Source organism: Nematocida minor, assembly GCF_024244105.1.
Source record: "Nematocida minor strain JUm1510 chromosome Unknown 7777, whole genome shotgun sequence".
Lineage (NCBI taxonomy): Eukaryota > Fungi > Microsporidia > Nematocida > Nematocida minor.
The window spans coordinates 1-16,138 of NW_026250353.1; the positions used below are offsets into that span (position 1 = coordinate 1).

The window sequence follows — 16,138 nt, forward strand, 5'->3', positions numbered from 1 at the left end:
GCTAGAGATGAAAGAGTATAGACTATACCACTGATATGAAACTATCCTACTTCATTTATCTATGCACATTCGTTGACAATTGAATGCAGTTAAAAATCAGGCACTTCTAAATTAAAGTGCTATCAGCTCCAGAAGGAGCAGAGTCTAAGAATAACGGTAATTCTGTAGTTTTAGCAAAGACACACTCTATCTCCATCCATACTGAGCAATTAATGGCTAATGTGTAGGTATGGCAGTCAGCAGATGTAGAATGCGAGTGTGTTTCTGTTTTAAAGTACTTAATCTGTAAATGAAAATAAAATTACCAAGTATTATACTTTATTTTCCGTCCTGTCATTAAAATAATCAATAAGATCAGCTACCAGAAGAAAACAGATGAAAATTATTTGCAAGTTTATTCTTTTATACTACAGCAGTCCAAACCTAGACAGAAACACAGCCATACTTGCGAAGTGATGCACACACCACCTTATTTCTATACTTCCAAGTTTATTTATCTTATCTATTTTTTGTCTAAAAGACTGTTGCTATCATCAGCACAGAATATACAGAAGTTAAGCTCCTGTCGGATGAACCCTGTGCAGTCCACGCACATCTTGTGCTGGCAGGCAGGGCAGGAGTGGAGTATGGTGTCTTTTTTGTTGCATCCCTCGCACTCTCCCTTGTCCCCCGGCGTGTAGATCGGTGCAGAGTTGCTCCAGTGGAGCGCCTTAAGAAGATGCACAGCAGCACTGAGGATATTTTCACATATCGGACACACTCCCGGAACATTGCACACTTTTGTTGTGCAGAAGGGGCACTCGTACCCCCACTCCTTCAGCTCCAAATGGCAGGCGCATATTGTGCTTTCGTTTATGACAGTTGGAAATCCAATTTTAAGCATTGCGAGCCGAGCAGATGCACTGTGCGGGGGCGGTATGCATATCAGCCCCAGGAGAGTGCTTAGATCCTCTGGGCAGTTGACAACCCCAAAGACCCCGCCGCTCTCTTCGCTGATTCTCTTGAGTATTTCCATCTCTCCCGCCATGTGTATAGTGTGCATGATGATTCCTCTGTTTATCAGCTGGTTTTTCAAAAAAAGTGGGCTTCTGCCAATAAAGGAAAATCCAGAGATAATAAAAATAACCTCTTTCAAAAACGAGCACCCCTGGAAGAACTCATTCACTGTTTCAAATGCTGCGCCCAGTGAGAACTTCCCTGCGCCCTCGCTTTGGCTGAAGCACATTTCAATTTCCTCCTCCTCCGAGATGATGGAGCTCACAAGATACGATGTTCCTTCGCTGACCACAGCCATTCCCACGGTAGACAGAGGGTTGCTCTCCGTAAATGAGCGGAAAAACTTTATTACTGATTTTTTTACATAGTACTTCCTTGATGGCAGTAAATCTCTCTCTTCTATTGCGCTCGACATATCTAGCACAATCAGAACCCTTCGAACTATTCCTCTCTGCAGGTTTTCTGTCCTTCTGTTGACGTTTAGCGCGAATATGTCGTTTCCTCCGTCGTGTTTGTCCCATGTATTTTGGAATGCCTCCTCCCATCTGAATTTATTTTCGCTCATTCTCTTAAGAACTAAAATTCTTTGTTTTTGTTATGAGAGAAAAGAGGCTTGTTCTGGGCAATAAAGAACTGGGCTTACTAATGGACTGTGCTCAGGCAATAACCTTTTCAGGCGGAACATTCCCCGAGATAGAGAGAATCGTAAAAGCGGTTGACAAGATGGAAGATTACGAGGTCGTTCATGCCCTGGCCAAGGGAGGGCACAGTGAAGTATTTGTGGTAAGGGGGAGATTAGATGGAAAAATATACGCACTGAAGAAAGTGTTTAAACAAGATATTTTGAATGATCCCCTTGTGAATCCCGTGATGAGGGAGAGAGAGTCGATGATATGCGGGCGTAACTCAGAGTGGCTGTTGGGGCTGCATAAGTCGTTCCAAGATAGCCACGCACTGTACTTTCTGACTGATTTTATACCAGGGGGAGACCTAGGGAGTCTCTGCTGCAGGAAAGGCACTCTTCCTGAAGAGATGATTCGCTTCTTCATTGGAGAGCTGCTGATGGCTCTGAAGGAGCTGCACACTTTGGGCTTTGTGCACCGAGACATTAAGCCAGAGAATGTGCTGATTGATGCAGAGGGGCACATAAAGCTAGCAGACTTTGGAAGCAGCACAAGGCTCTGTGCTGACGACCATGCAGTGGTGGTTGGGACTCCTGACTATGTGGCGCCTGAGCTGCTAACGATGTCAGGCGGGCTGAGCGAAAAGACCGATCTGTGGTCTGTTGGGGTTGTAGTGTACGAATTAGCCTTTGGGATCACTCCTTTCTACGATGAGAGCATCAGAGGAACGTACAATAACATAATGGCAATTGAGTATAAAGTGGAAGAGTGCTCTGAGAATCTGAGAGATTTGATAGTGAATCTGCTGTGCAGCAAGGAGAACAGACTAGATCTTGAAAAAACAATGAATCACGCTTTTTTTGCAGGGTTTAGCTTTGAGGGAAAAGGTGCAAATCGTGTCCTGTATGTGCCAAGCATCCAGGGCATGGAGTCCGTGGAGAACTTTGAGATAGAAGAGTTCCAGCCTGCACAGAGCACTCCGCTCGGGAACACACTGGAAAGTGTCAGAAAGTTTATAGGCTTTGGATACGATCCAGAGATAGTTCTGCAGAGCACTGAAGAAGCACTGAGTGCAGAAGATGGAAAAGAAATAGCTGTAAATATAAAAAATAATCTTGAAATTAAAAAGAGTCCTGCAGAAACAGATGACTGCAGTGCTGCTAGTAATTTTGCAAACTCAAGCCCTGCTGAAGATCGCAATGAGACTGTCTTAAATAGCGGTGAGTGTAATAACAGCGAGAACAGCAGTGGGGTGCAGAATGATTTATGCGATAGTATCTCCCTGGAAAAGGAGAGAGAAGAGAGAATACAAGAGAACACAATCTGTGCTGTCTGCGAATGTGCACGAGTTAAGGAGTATATAATGGAAGAGAGCATTGTAATCAGCATAGAAACATCAAAAAAAGAAGAGAAGCCAGAGGAAACTGAAGAGAGCATCAGCATAACCACAGAGATGCAAGAGCCAGCTGCACAGATAGAAACAGCAGTTTGCTTAGAAGGAAGAAAGGCCAATCCCCTGGCGCCAACTGAAGAGTACATATCCGCAAAAAATAACGGAGAGCAGGAAAGTGCCCTGAAGAAGGAATACGAGGCTTTGGCTGCGCATGTTTCCCAGCTAGAGGTGGAGTTCCAAATGGGATACGAAAAGCTGGCAAAGCTGAGCTTAGAGCCGCTGGAGAAGAGCCTCGAAAGCATAGAAGCTGAAACAGAGAAGTATACACAGACAGTAAAGGAGTCTCAGAAAAGAGAGAGCGAAAATGCCTTCCAGGCCAGGTGGATCATACGAAAGCTGCAGACAGAAATACGCGATGCCCAGAGCAGAATAGAGAGAGAAGTGGAGTCCAGGACAAGCCTCGCTGAGCAGATAAAAGAAGCGAGAGCAGAGAATAAAGACCTGAAGGAGCAAATAAGAAGGCTGAAACTGGCTTCAAATGTCTACAACTTCCCGATCAAAGTGTACGGTAATAATAAGTGGGAGTCAAGCACTCTGCATCTGGAGGAAGACTATCTGCGGATAAAAGACATATGCCTCCCGATAAGCAAACTGTACTTCCAAAATTTGAAGAAAAACGAGCTGCTGCGAATTAACTCAAAGGGAGAGCTCCTTTCGTTCAAGCTCCTTCTCCCGTCTGAGGACGATGCATACACTGAGCACACAGAGTCATCATCAGATCAGACACTTATGCCGGGAGAAGACCAGGAGCTGAAGAAAGAGCTGGAGAAAGAGATAAAAATACTCGAAGGAATCGAGAGGATGATAAACACCTCTTCTCCCTTTTCCAACTCGATCATCCCCATGGCTCTGAAACAGAAAGAGGGCACAGAGAAAAAGATAGCAGAGATCAGACAGGCACTCACACAGGGCGTCACCTCTGACCCGATGCTTATCCGATACAACAACCATGCATTCCGCCTCACGAACTTCAAGGCGGGCGTGCAGACGTGGTGCCACGTGTGCAACAGATTGCTCTATGGAGAGATGAAGCAGGGTCTTTTGTGCAAGGGATGCAAGCTCGTGTGCCATCGAGAGTGCCACACTCTCATCGCATACTCCTGCGAGCTGCAGCAGGCCATGGAAAGAGGAACATCGATAATTCTCATGGCAAAGCAGCTGGAAGACAAGGAAAGGATCAAAGCAATTGTGGGGAACAGCCACTCATGAGGCACGCGTGGGCAGGGAGCAGACGCACATCACAAACGGATTTAGAGCTGAAAATATGATAAAATTATAAATAAATCAGGTTTTTAATATTGTTCCCTGGGGCTTATTAAAATTACATTGCGCATGAATTGGATGCACTTTTTACTCCCTGATGTTTGGTCTGCATAAGTATAAGTATGCCGGTGTGTCTGCAGCACTTGTTTCGATTGTTTGCATGGGGTTTCTGTGTGCTCGCAGAAGCACAAAAGAGGAAAATAGAGCAGATGGTGAATGGGAGGATGGAGGGTTTATTGTAGAGAGTGCAGAGAGAGTGAACAGCGTAGAAGTGGAGTCTCATTCCAGGAGCGTAGATGAGTACGCTCTCTTCAGCAGAACTATAGACACATTCGCACTGCGTAACACAGGTGATGGAGTGATCAAGGGAGTGTACGTGCCAAAGCACGAGGCGTCTTTCATTCTGTACTACGACGAGCTGGGGAGCATTCACAAAAAGATGCAGCACGCGGGCGTGCATGTGCTGGGATTTAGGTACCCTCTGAAACCAAATGAGCGCATTGCATTTACAGTGGAAACCATTCTAGCACACAGCTGGCTTAGATCTCCGCGTGGAAAAGAGAAGACGCGCATGTGCCTGAAGAATAAAGGCGTGTGCTCCTTTGCAGGTGAGCACGCGATCAGCCCACTGGTGGAAAAGACCTACTTTTACGTGTGGGCTATTGGAGGATCAAAGAGTTTTTAGGTGAATAGACAAATAGCAAAAGAGCGAGCACGCGAGAGAGAGTGGTCTATTTTGTCCTGAGGCCCTGAGCGCCTGATGACAATTGGTCTCAAAGATGCTTTTATTGGATACTGGTGATTGGTGTAAAAGTGGAATACAGGTACTGGGAGAATGGGAGAAAGACTATTAGCCTATCATTTATTAAAAGTATATAAGAAAGCCGGCATGGAAAGGTATGAAGATTACAAGAAGAGTTTCAATGAAAATACAAGCAGTAGTTGCAATGGCAGTTTTTATGCTTTTTATCGTGAAAAGCGTAAGCGCGTGTGATGAAAAGGGCAAGCCAGCTGATAAAGACGGGCTCAAGAAAGAAGACGGAAAGCCCAAGGACGGAAGCGCAATTGACGGAGACTCTGAAGACGGCAAGGATAAGAAGGAAAAAGACGCTGTCAAAGACCTGCTCAAAGAGGACGAGGCTAAGGCCAAGGATGCTAAGGCTGAGGGCGCAGACAGCAAAGGAAAGGAGAGCAATCCTTCCATGTAATCATGTTTACTGTGCTAAGTTGGGGTGCTAAACCTTCTACTACATAATTGAACAGTGATGTTAATAAACAATTTGTTTTACTTGGCTTTTCCAGTGTTATCTACCAGCAGTCTTCCTTCTTTTTCTGCATAAAATTGTGGTCATCACAAAATAATAGCAATTTACTGTAGTTTACAAAAATATTTAGAATTAAAACAAGTACGTCTTTTGTTCAGAATACATTCTGCAAAGACTAATCTTAAAAATAAAATAAACTTTATTTGAAAATTTAGTAGATCTAGCACAGCCCTATAGATAGTAGTAATCACAAAAGATATATCAGTTATTATGATTAGCTAGCAAAGGTAAAGCCAATTCCCAGCAAAGGGCCATTTGTGGAGACTTGGGCACTCAGATTCAAAGTGGCTCCATCGTCCACGGATATATCAGATGACACTGTAGCTGCTCCGTTGCTTCCTGCGCTTACCCGAGTGATTACAGAAGGACTGGAGATAGTTGCACCAAATACGCAGGAAACTGTGCTCAGAAGAGGCTTTGTTTTTTCCAGGATGCTTTTGTAGTCCAAGGACACTTCAGTGTGCAGAGAGACTGTTTCATCTACTGTCTTTTCAACTGTAAGTCCTGCAGGGCCTGCTGTGTGGTAGATTCCAACAAACCGCCAGGTGTTAAATACTTTGCTCAGAATGCAGGTAGATGATGCCTCCTTTGCATACTGCTCCACGAGCGAAGAGAATGTGCTGAGATTTTCTTTTGGCAAATTTTCTTTTGCTCTGGAGATCGAAAAGACCGTTTCATTTCCCAAGTGCAGACTTGGTGTAATTTGCAGCACACCACTCACCGAGAACATTCCTCCTTTGAATTTTTTGTGGAGACTAGACAGTCCACTGTGTGCGTAGGAATTTACATCGATAGAATCTCTGCTCATCTGCATGAATGCGCTTGGAATTTTAGATATGTTCTGCAGACTGAATGATTGTTTATCCACTCGAGAGTAGAGAGACTTAAGCACCGACTTTACTCTATCTTTTGAAAAAGTGGCGCTAGAACACTCTAGGTCAGGGTTTATGGCTTTCACACTCAGCGATCCATAGTTGCATGATTTTGTAAATCCAATGTCAAAGTATTTGTGCCCTGTTCCCTTCATCATAGTAAGGGAGAGGCCCTCTCCGTCGCTTGTGCTTAGTTTTCCAAGGACAGATCCATCGCTGAATAGAGAAACAGAAAAAAGCTTTGAAAAGCTGTTCAGAGAATAGTTCATGCTCACGCCTCTGTCTGTGTTAGAAAGAGAGAACACTGACTTTCCAAGTATCTCCTTGGAAATGTCCAACTTGGTGCCTTGGAATGCATAGTTGTCGATGGAGTGGGAGCGGCTTCTGCTGATGATGTCGTCGTATCTTGGGCATCTATTTTTGTACGCTGTGCTTAAATATGGAAACATAATGGTTAAATATTTTACTTGGATAAAATATTTTTTAAATGATTCCAATTGCCGTGCAGGCGCGTACTCTCGTTGTGCTTGGCCTCGAGGAGCTAGAAAAAGACTCGCAGCTTTCCAAGCTAAATGGCTTAGCTGGAGAAGAGCAGTTCGACGAAGAAAACACAAAAATAGATGAGTCTGTAGCGCTGAGTGTATTTGAGAGCGCAAAGATAGTAAACGAGCTCGTGAGCAAGCTAGACAACATGAAAATTAACGGAAAAACAATCAAAGCATTTTCTCTGTCCAGATACATGGCAATGTACAGCCTGGGAAAGGCAGCAGCCAGCCAGGGGCAGGTGCCCATTAAGCCTGCTGTGAAGAAGATTGCTGGAGAGAAGGAGATAGCTGTGTGGAAGTCTGAAGCGCTGGGCGAGCAGTTCTTGATCTACAATGAAGGCACCTTTTCCAACTACCAGCTCTCAAAAGTGTTTCCGTGCAAGCTGATAAAGACAAAGCTGATCAAGGATGTAAGTGTGAGAGTGGAGAACGATCTGGTCATTGTCCAAAAACAGAAAAACATCTTTGTGTATGGAGGATATCTGGAGCTGCTCGATGGCTTTGTGATAAATGATCTTATATCGTGCTACATGGCGGGAGACTGCATAGTGATAGGAGACAGACCAGATCCTGTCACGCAAGTGTGGAGTATCCACAACGTATACACAAAATCGCTGATTAAAACAGTTGAAATATCAAAAGAAGAAAAGTTTTCAGTTTCAAAAGACCTAACACACTATCTTATCTCACACGAGAATACGATAGAGATAAAGTCAATGCAGACCGACGAGAACATCTTCCCAGAATACTCAGTTAGAGAGCAGAACAAGAAAGTAGAAGGGCTTATGTCTCCGCATGATAATACTGTATTTGTCGTAAAATCAACTGCAATAAGCATGGAGTGGATTCTCTACTGTCTCACAACAGGAAACATAATAAGAAGAAAAGCCTTCTCGAATATAGAGAGCTACGCTGTCACATTTGCAGAGCAGGAGGTGGCCATTGTGAACGTGAGAAAGATAGGAGGGAAGTGCAGCCATTACATGGACATATGGAACACAGACGGAAACCGAGTTATCTCCAAGGCCCTTGGCGAGAATATAAAGGCTGTATACCCCAGCAAATACACAACGGTTGTTCTCGGCCAGTCAGTGTGCAAGGTTTACAAAAGACTGCAGTATCGATTGCACGATGGAGTAACGGTTAAAGATTCTATCTCAAAAGTAGAGGCTGGAGAGATAACTGTGCTGCTGAGCTCAACGCATGCGTATGTGATAGACCGCGAGGGAGAGCTCCTGAATAAGATAGAGATAGGAGGCATGGCCGACATACAGGTATCGCCTTTTGGGCTGTACATTGCACTGCTATCGGAAGGACAGGTTCGCGTGCTGGACATCTGCGGAAAGGAAGTCTTTGCATCAAACATAGAAAAAAATAACGGATTTTTCTGGAGAACAGTCGTAAATGCAGCAGATGGAGTATCGCTTGGAGACGAGGAGATACAGAAGTACAAGACAGAGGACAGCCTCAGAAGAAAGGAGGCAAGAAAACAGTTCATGAAAGAAAACGAAGAGAAGATACAGGAGTGGAGGGATTTCCTGAGTAGCATGGCGGAGTTTAGAAGTCTAGCAATGAGAAACTAAATAGACAACCCAAACAAAAGAACATCTTCTAAATATTCGAAATAAATTTATATTCAGCATAGCAAGTATTTTTGTATTTACTATTTCTCCTTCAAATAATAACAATATTGAGTGGTGGCTTAGTCTAATTTTTATCTATAAAGGAGAGAGTTAATGAGCTGGAGTGTTTGGCTTGGGCAATTTTCATTGTAATGTCTGAAATGAAGAAAAAGGCTGGTGTTTGATCGTTTTCACTGAGGATGTGCTTTTATGCTATAAAAAATTATGAAATTTTTTGTACATGCTAAGCACTAAGAGCAGTCCGTTTGCTTTCAGCAATGCCCTTACGAGATGCCTGAATCTTCTGGAGAGCGTGAAGGACAGCCCGCCTATGCTGAGGGAGGTCTTGGCGCACATTAAAAGAAACAGAGAGTGTGTGCAAACTGTCATGAAAATACTGAAGCAGGAGGAGACACTGAGGAGGCACGGAAAGCAGAAGCTGTTTCAGATGGTTTTTGCGCTGTGGGCTGCGTTTCCAGAGATGGCAACTCCGGATAGAGTAGCATCCTGTCTTTCAACGGCCTCAGAGAGCAAACTGATAAAAATCCTGCTTCTGAAAATTTTGATATCTTTGGTCAAACAGGAGAGAATTGAAGCAGACAGTGCGCTTAGCGCAATAGAGCCTCATTTGTTCCAGGGGTGTGTAGAAACAGACTATCTAGTGCTCACAGCAATGGTTGAGATACTGGAGAAGAGTCCTGCACACACTGGAAGAGTCAGAACGATCAGAGAAAGAATGCCCGAGCATCTTCCTGTATCTTTAGTGCCGAAGATCATGCAGCTTGCCTTGAAAACAGGTTTCCAGTACACCATTCCGTTAGAGGCAATAGGTCTGCACAATACAAGTGCGTACATCAGAATTTTAGATACGATTTCAGTCCTCGGCGTGGTATACCCAAGCACGCAGCTATTTTCCATCCTTCCAGAGCTGACAGACTCGTTTAAGCACACAATGTCCAGTTTTCTGCAGAAACAGCCGTGTCTCCCAGACTACGCGATAAAAAACAGCAGAAAGATCCCCTTCACAAACAGCTTAATCATCCAAAAAGTAAAAGACATACTAGCTGCAAAGGAAGACGATCCGGCAAAGATAGTAGAGAAGCTGAAAAAGCTGCTAATTTGCTGAGAGGGATTGATGAGTGTTTCATTCATAGCACTGTAAGAATAAATATAAACTGTAAGCGAATAATTAGCATTGGAGGAAAGAAGTTTTATTTTTTATGGAGTTTGTAAAAGAGAACCAGACAAACGTGCACATTGTAGAAGCACTCAGAAAGTCGCTGCCAGACAGCCTGTCAAAAAATACAGAAATAGAGATTAGGTTTGGAGTGATAATGGAAAAGTCGACACAGAAAAGGCTGGCCATTAGAGCTCTGCACCCGTGCGTGATTGAAAGAACAGACACGCTCTGGTTTGAGGCCTCTCTGTCGGAAAGCGACTTCAAAAGCATGCAGAAACACTTCAAAAAAACTTTTGAGACGTTTGAGACAAAGCTGATAAAGGACACTTTAATGAAAGGAGTCAGAAGGTCAGAGACAAAGGAGATAAACGGCAAGCCTGTGAGCGTAGAGTCCGTTCTTATCAAAAAAAAGAAGATGGCAGCAATCGACATATTCTGTCCTGCAAATAAATACGACATAAGGATAGGAATAAGCGAGGAAATCGTGCAAAAAGACAATTTAGACGCACAGACGGGGTTCAGCGTAAGAGAAAAGGCCAGGACAACATACGACCATGCGCTCTTTGTGGTGGATGCCACCGAAGTGCACTCGGGCAGGAGTGAAAAACACACAAACCTAACGTATGAGATAGAGATAGAGGCCAAAAACACTGAGTATGAGAAAGATAGATTCATTGGCATAGTAAATAATTCTATCGATGTTGTTCATAAAGTTCTTAAATAAATATGAAATGCTGCTTTTTTTAGAAATTATGGATACCTCTGTAGAAGACGCAAGAAAAATAAGCACAAAAGAGCAGCCATCTGGCACACCGCGGGAGTATGTCATAAATCTGATAGCACATGTAAACCACGGAAAAACCACAGTCATGGATAACGTGCTTGAGTATCTCGGAGTAATAACGAAGAGCATGGCTGGAGAGGCGCGATTACTGGACTCGAGGAAAGACGAGCTAGAGCGCGGGATGACAATGAAGCTTTCGCCTGTGAGCATGTTCGTGGGAGGAGCTAAAATGACTTTTCTGGACACACCCGGGCACTTGGAGTTCAACTCTCTTACAGAGTCTACGTTCATTCTATCAGATGTCTCGCTGGTCATTGCAGATGTAATGAAAGGCGTAACGGAAAGGCTGCGACAGCTCGTAAAGAGTTCGGTGGAAAATAAGTGCAAGCCCATTTTGTTCATAAACAAAATTGATATTCTGTTCAAGATGGAGATATCAAGTGACGAGATAGAGTACAGAATAGAAACAGCGCTGAGAGAGATAAATCAGGTGCTCAGCGAAGAGATAAGCTGGGAGGCAGGAACAGTGATAGTTGGCAGCGCAAAGGACAATTGGGCGCTGTCAAAGTACTCTGATCCATCAAAGATAATGGGGAAAAAGATAGACAAATTCAGCTTGAAAAAAGCCGTTAGACTACTGCGAACAATATATATGCAGAAAGAGAAAGAGCTGCACGAGCTGTCTCTGCGAATAAACAGAAAAACAAAGACGGGACTGAAGGACAAAATACAAGCAAAAGATATTGTATCGTATGAGTTTGGGTTTTTCAGCACTCTTTACATGTGTGTTAGACACGCAGATGAGACCTCATCGGGAATATACCGAGATGGAAACAGCAGCTCACCAGACGAAGTGTGTGCTGTTGTGTGCGCAAACACAATTGTGAACGGTGAAATAACAGCAATTGCCAGAACATTGGCTAAAAAGCGCATTTCAGTTGGACAAACAGTCACCGTAATGGAGAATTCATCAGAGTCAGAGTGCACGGTAGCAGGCCTCGTATACTTTACAGAGTCGCTGGATGCAGTGAGCGCAGCCATGGGCCTAGTGGGAATTCAGGGCATAGACTGCAAGAAACGAGGGATTATCTCGCTCTCAAAAACAGAAAAAGCAAAAGAGTTTCTACACTCACTAAGATGGCCTCGTTTTACTCCTCTTTTTACAGACATAATCATTCCAGCACCAGAGCACTACGATGCCATCATTAAAAGACTGACTCGATTGTCTAGGTGCGAGCCAGGGCTCTTTCTGAGCATAAAGCAGGGGAGAGTGATTGTAAAGAGTGATGGAGTTCTCCAGATAGATAAAATACGCACAGATCTGGAAGGTCTTAGCTTCGAGACACAGGAGCAATCTGAGGTGTATCAGGAGACAGTTGAAGGGGGAAGCGGAGTGGTAAGTGTGCCACAGATACAGCAAAATTTTAAAATCACTTTTAAACAGGTGAATAGCAATGACACAGATGAAAGTGCTCTAAGCCAGTTCAAGAAAGTGTTCAACAGAGAATGCTATGTAAAATTTTCAGAGGAGGTTCCGCCCGAGATAAAAATGAGCATCTCATCGCTGCTGCAGAATGGCCCGTTTTTACTGGAGAATTGCAACATGCTGTCCGTTGAAGTTTCTCCAACTGAAGAGAGCGCAACAGGCACTGTGTCCCAGATATATCTACAGTCTTCGCCAAGAATACTTGTGAATCACACGGTCCTGCACATCTCGGTGCCCTCAACACACTCGAAAGTAACAAGCAACATCCTTTCAAAATCACCAGGGTACATTCTATCTACTGAAATAGGAGAAAATTTGATAACTTTTGATCTTAGAATTCCTATCTCTGAGATAAAAGATCTGACAAACACCCTCAGAACCCAGACCAGAGGAGAGGCAGACATTCTTCCCACAAACACCATCTACTACATGGTGCCAGATAAGAAAGAGTACGAAAACGCGCTCTCGGAGACAGTGAGAGAAAAAAAAGGCCTCATACAAAAGGAGAAAATAGAATAAAAATTTTAATATTAATTGAATGGCAAGAGCTACGTATAATAAAAAGCCAAACAGCAAGACACCAAGAGACTTTCCGCAGATGAGACACGGAAAGAGAGAAAACAGAGAAGACCCAGCAAACTTCATCAAGCTCGGCGAGTTCTCCCACCCAGTTAAAAACACAAACATGATTGTAATAAAGCTCACAGAAAGCGTTATCCCGTACTTCAACGCGGGTGTGTACGGAGAGGGCGACAGAAAGATAGCCGATATCCACGAGATATTTGGAAAGTTCAACGACCATGTCTATGCAAGCATAGCAATAGATAGCAAGCTGGATGCATCAACGTACAATGCACAGTCTCTCTTTCGTGCAGACAAGTTCAAGTGTCTCTCTTTTGACAGAGTGAAGGGCGCAAGCCAGATGGCCAAAGAGGGCGTTGAGCCAAAGAAGGCAAAGAATCTGCCACAGCAGTTCAACAGAGGAAGCAGCTCCAAGTTCAGAACAAATGCGCAGAACGAGAGAGTAAAACAGTACGCAACATCGCAGATAAACATGAACAGAAGAGACAGCAGAGACAAGGGAAAGAGAGAAGAGTTCATGAGAAAAACAATAGAAAAGAGAGGGCCGTCAGTTAAGATCCACAAAAAGAAAACGTTCACATACGATGAATAGGAAAGTGTCTAGCAGCGCCAGAGAATATTTATTAATTAAATCTAAACATTAAACTATATCCTGTTAATTGAGTTCTGATTGCATCGGTTGCTAGGTTTTTGTTTCATCACACTCTCGTGTGTTCTATGCAATTTCTTGCATCGCATGAAGCTGAACCATTTTTGGCATTTAGCAGTCCTTCTCTGAAATAAGTGTGCTCTCTTTGGATTCAAACAGAAATCATCTACAGTATGGTGAACATTCTATGTGCTTGCTTGTCTTTTGGCACAGAGTAAAAAGTTTGCTCATTCGCCTCTCTATTATGAATGCTCTTGTAATATTTTTATTCGAAGTACTGAAAATTCACAGAATATTATCTGCAGAGTTCTTTTTCTTTTGCTCTTTTCTCCGCAAATTCAGTTCTGCTCTTCTGCGAGTATACTTCTCTATCTAGCCTGTTTTACGCTCTCTCAATAGACATTTTTATTTTAAATGGACACAGTTAGTCTACTAATGATAAATGAAAGCAATAAAAATAGAGAAAAAAGAAACATAAAACAATAAGAACTAGCTGCGAGAGTTTTAAAAATTTTATGGACACCGAAACCATTATAGTGTTTGCCCTAGGGATGATCTTCTATCACGGGGTAGTCAGCGCACCAGACGAAAAGTTTTTTAAAATAGCTAGTATCATTTCGCTAGTATTGTTTTTTCACAAAGTCAGCTGCAGCATGCATATGTACGAGTTTTTGCAAAAGCTTCCCTCGCAAAAGAGAACAATTCTGAGCGGCGTATTTCTGTTCATTGGCATTCTTGCGGCGATAGAGTCTGTTGTTGTCTACATGATCAACTCGTTTATTCCGCAAACTTTGATATACACGCTCGAAAGAGTGGGCGGGTGCTTTATTCTTGTTTCTCTTGTGCTAATATTCTCGTCGCTGTGGATTTTGAACAGAAATGACATCCGGCTGTGCGTGTTTATAGACCAGGGAATATACGCATACATTCGCCATCCGTACTATTTAGGTCTTTCGTTTTTGTTTGTCGGGATATGCCTGTCAATGGGGAACATCTGCAGCATAATCATTGCAGCCATTGTTCTAAAGGACAAAGTAACCGAGTTCATCGTTGACGAAGAGGATGTTCTTGTCCAGAAGCACAAAAGCTACATGAAGTACAGGGAAAGAGTGCCGAGTGGGATGCCCATAGGCCTGCTAAAAAAGATAAAACCAGAAGAATCACTCAGCGCACTGATGCTATCATAAAATCAGGCAGCTCAAGCTCTAAGCAAACTGTCTGAGTTGGGTGCTCGTATAGTACAGCACTGCTAACCATTTATTATTCAGAAGACACATAATGCGCATTCTGCAAAATTGCTGTGTGCATTTATCAAATAAACCGCTGAAACAGTATGAATAACGATATTATTGATCATTTGTTTTATGCTTCGCATGGCCCATGATTAGCAGCTATTATTTGACGAGCATACTATCCATTGCAGAACAGAGTTTGTTTAGTTTGTGCTCGCAAGCTTGCCATGCTTGGTAAACCGGTTATCTTCTCAATGGTTCTTGATAGATGTAGATGCAAATAGAAGGCAGCATGGAATGTAATGTGTAATGTATATGGCAAAAGTTGTACTCTCTGCCATTTGAAAAATGTTCAATAAATTATTATTATATCAGTTAAATTATTTTATAGATCGGATACAAAAACAACCATTACTAATGCAATTATAAGTCTAATAACTGTCGTATATCCAGAAAATAGAAGCAATTTTACTAGCTCTCTAACAAGAGTCAGTTATTGCTGCACCTTAGTCTTTTCTTCTCTGTAGAGCATTCTAGTGTGTTACCTTTACTGTGCTACTTAGTCTACGATCCTGCATTAGATCTGTGCTAGTTGTAAATTGCAGCTAAATATTCTGTGCTACATATTGCAACGTTCTTGAGTAGAAGCATAAAAATAAAATACGTGTGCTTTTACTGTTTTTCTATGCTAAATCTAGTTTATAGTCATATGGTTTTTTTATAATTTTTTACAGATGTTCTATAACTTTAAAATTCCTAGGCTAAATGTAGTTAGAAGCATAATAGTATGTGCTATTGTGGCCATCCAAATGGCAGGACTTGTTTTTGCTGAGAGCAGTGCAGAAGTAACTCCTGAGAGCACACAGTTCTATAGAGAGATGAGAGCCCTTACCAAAAAAATAGATGATGTGCTAGAAAAAATAAGAAACATGGTTGATCGAGAGAAAAGTGCTGAAGAATACAGGCTGTTGCTGGAAAAGAACAATCTAGCCATTGTTCACGAAGCAGAGCTTAGCTATGTGTACAGGTACAGCGGTCCCCTGCTAGATCTGCTCGATGTTCCCTCTATAGCAGAAAGCATAAACGACAAAAAATTAAAGAAGTGCATTATCCTCAAAAGAGCACTGGACATTGCTGATTTTGAAAAAGACGAGCTTGGCTTCTGTCTCAGCATCAATCACCCAAACATCTTAAAAACATACTTTGGATACAGAGCAGAGCCACTGGAGTCATACGAAAAAATTAACACGAAAATTGTCTGGCTATTCCAAGAGAACATGGAAATTCCGATAAGTGACCCAAAATCGAATGTAGTAATGAAGCACATATTTGACGACAGGAGAAGAATAATTAAAGACATAGCCACTGGGCTGGCACACCTGCACAAGCAGAACATACTGCACCTAGACATCAAAACTGAAAATGCAATGGGCACTTACTCCAAAAAAGAAGAGAGAATCGTGTACAAGATAATAGATCTTGGAATGACCATGAAAATCGAAGAAGGAAAAAAGTTTAAGACTATT

The 16,138-nt window shown here is 42.7% G+C and overlaps 12 protein-coding genes across 12 annotated transcripts; 10 read left to right on the forward strand and 2 right to left on the reverse strand.

The window, feature by feature from the left end:
- Window positions 1–502: 502 nt before the first annotated feature.
- Window positions 503–1,561, reverse strand: NEMIN01_2302 (transcription initiation factor TFIIH subunit 2; the record flags this gene model as incomplete). The annotated part of the gene is made up of 1 exon (XM_051478244.1): window positions 503–1,561. The coding sequence occupies one exon, from the start codon at window positions 1,559–1,561 to the stop codon at window positions 503–505; it is 1,059 nt and encodes a 352-aa protein (XP_051334204.1).
- A 32-nt stretch (window positions 1,562–1,593) lies between these two features.
- NEMIN01_2303 (serine/threonine-protein kinase MRCK) lies at window positions 1,594–4,281 on the forward strand (the record flags this gene model as incomplete). The annotated part of the gene is made up of 1 exon (XM_051478245.1): window positions 1,594–4,281. One exon carries the CDS (start codon window positions 1,594–1,596, stop codon window positions 4,279–4,281), a length of 2,688 nt encoding a protein of 895 aa, XP_051334205.1.
- A 151-nt stretch (window positions 4,282–4,432) lies between these two features.
- NEMIN01_2304 (uncharacterized protein) lies at window positions 4,433–5,020 on the forward strand (the record flags this gene model as incomplete). Its single annotated transcript, XM_051478246.1, has 1 exon — window positions 4,433–5,020. One exon carries the CDS (start codon window positions 4,433–4,435, stop codon window positions 5,018–5,020), a length of 588 nt encoding a protein of 195 aa, XP_051334206.1.
- A 214-nt stretch (window positions 5,021–5,234) lies between these two features.
- Window positions 5,235–5,543, forward strand: NEMIN01_2305 (uncharacterized protein; the record flags this gene model as incomplete). Its single annotated transcript, XM_051478247.1, has 1 exon — window positions 5,235–5,543. The coding sequence occupies one exon, from the start codon at window positions 5,235–5,237 to the stop codon at window positions 5,541–5,543; it is 309 nt and encodes a 102-aa protein (XP_051334207.1).
- A 331-nt stretch (window positions 5,544–5,874) lies between these two features.
- Window positions 5,875–6,981, reverse strand: NEMIN01_2306 (uncharacterized protein; the record flags this gene model as incomplete). Its single annotated transcript, XM_051478248.1, has 1 exon — window positions 5,875–6,981. One exon carries the CDS (start codon window positions 6,979–6,981, stop codon window positions 5,875–5,877), a length of 1,107 nt encoding a protein of 368 aa, XP_051334208.1.
- Window positions 6,982–7,019: 38 nt separating this feature from the next.
- NEMIN01_2307 (uncharacterized protein) lies at window positions 7,020–8,660 on the forward strand (the record flags this gene model as incomplete). The annotated part of the gene is made up of 1 exon (XM_051478249.1): window positions 7,020–8,660. One exon carries the CDS (start codon window positions 7,020–7,022, stop codon window positions 8,658–8,660), a length of 1,641 nt encoding a protein of 546 aa, XP_051334209.1.
- Window positions 8,661–8,940: 280 nt separating this feature from the next.
- On the forward strand, window positions 8,941–9,825 carry NEMIN01_2308 (uncharacterized protein; the record flags this gene model as incomplete). Its single annotated transcript, XM_051478250.1, has 1 exon — window positions 8,941–9,825. One exon carries the CDS (start codon window positions 8,941–8,943, stop codon window positions 9,823–9,825), a length of 885 nt encoding a protein of 294 aa, XP_051334210.1.
- Window positions 9,826–9,919: 94 nt separating this feature from the next.
- Window positions 9,920–10,603, forward strand: NEMIN01_2309 (polynucleotide 5'-triphosphatase; the record flags this gene model as incomplete). Its single annotated transcript, XM_051478251.1, has 1 exon — window positions 9,920–10,603. One exon carries the CDS (start codon window positions 9,920–9,922, stop codon window positions 10,601–10,603), a length of 684 nt encoding a protein of 227 aa, XP_051334211.1.
- A 28-nt stretch (window positions 10,604–10,631) lies between these two features.
- Window positions 10,632–12,668, forward strand: NEMIN01_2310 (elongation factor 2; the record flags this gene model as incomplete). The annotated part of the gene is made up of 1 exon (XM_051478252.1): window positions 10,632–12,668. One exon carries the CDS (start codon window positions 10,632–10,634, stop codon window positions 12,666–12,668), a length of 2,037 nt encoding a protein of 678 aa, XP_051334212.1.
- A 19-nt stretch (window positions 12,669–12,687) lies between these two features.
- NEMIN01_2311 (H/ACA ribonucleoprotein complex subunit 1) lies at window positions 12,688–13,323 on the forward strand (the record flags this gene model as incomplete). Its single annotated transcript, XM_051478253.1, has 1 exon — window positions 12,688–13,323. One exon carries the CDS (start codon window positions 12,688–12,690, stop codon window positions 13,321–13,323), a length of 636 nt encoding a protein of 211 aa, XP_051334213.1.
- Window positions 13,324–13,895: 572 nt separating this feature from the next.
- NEMIN01_2312 (uncharacterized protein) lies at window positions 13,896–14,567 on the forward strand (the record flags this gene model as incomplete). Its single annotated transcript, XM_051478254.1, has 1 exon — window positions 13,896–14,567. One exon carries the CDS (start codon window positions 13,896–13,898, stop codon window positions 14,565–14,567), a length of 672 nt encoding a protein of 223 aa, XP_051334214.1.
- Window positions 14,568–15,346: 779 nt separating this feature from the next.
- Window positions 15,347–16,138, forward strand: NEMIN01_2313 (uncharacterized protein; the record flags this gene model as incomplete). The annotated part of the gene is made up of 1 exon (XM_051478255.1): window positions 15,347–16,138. A coding segment is annotated over one exon (792 nt), but the record flags the coding sequence as incomplete, so codon positions are not given.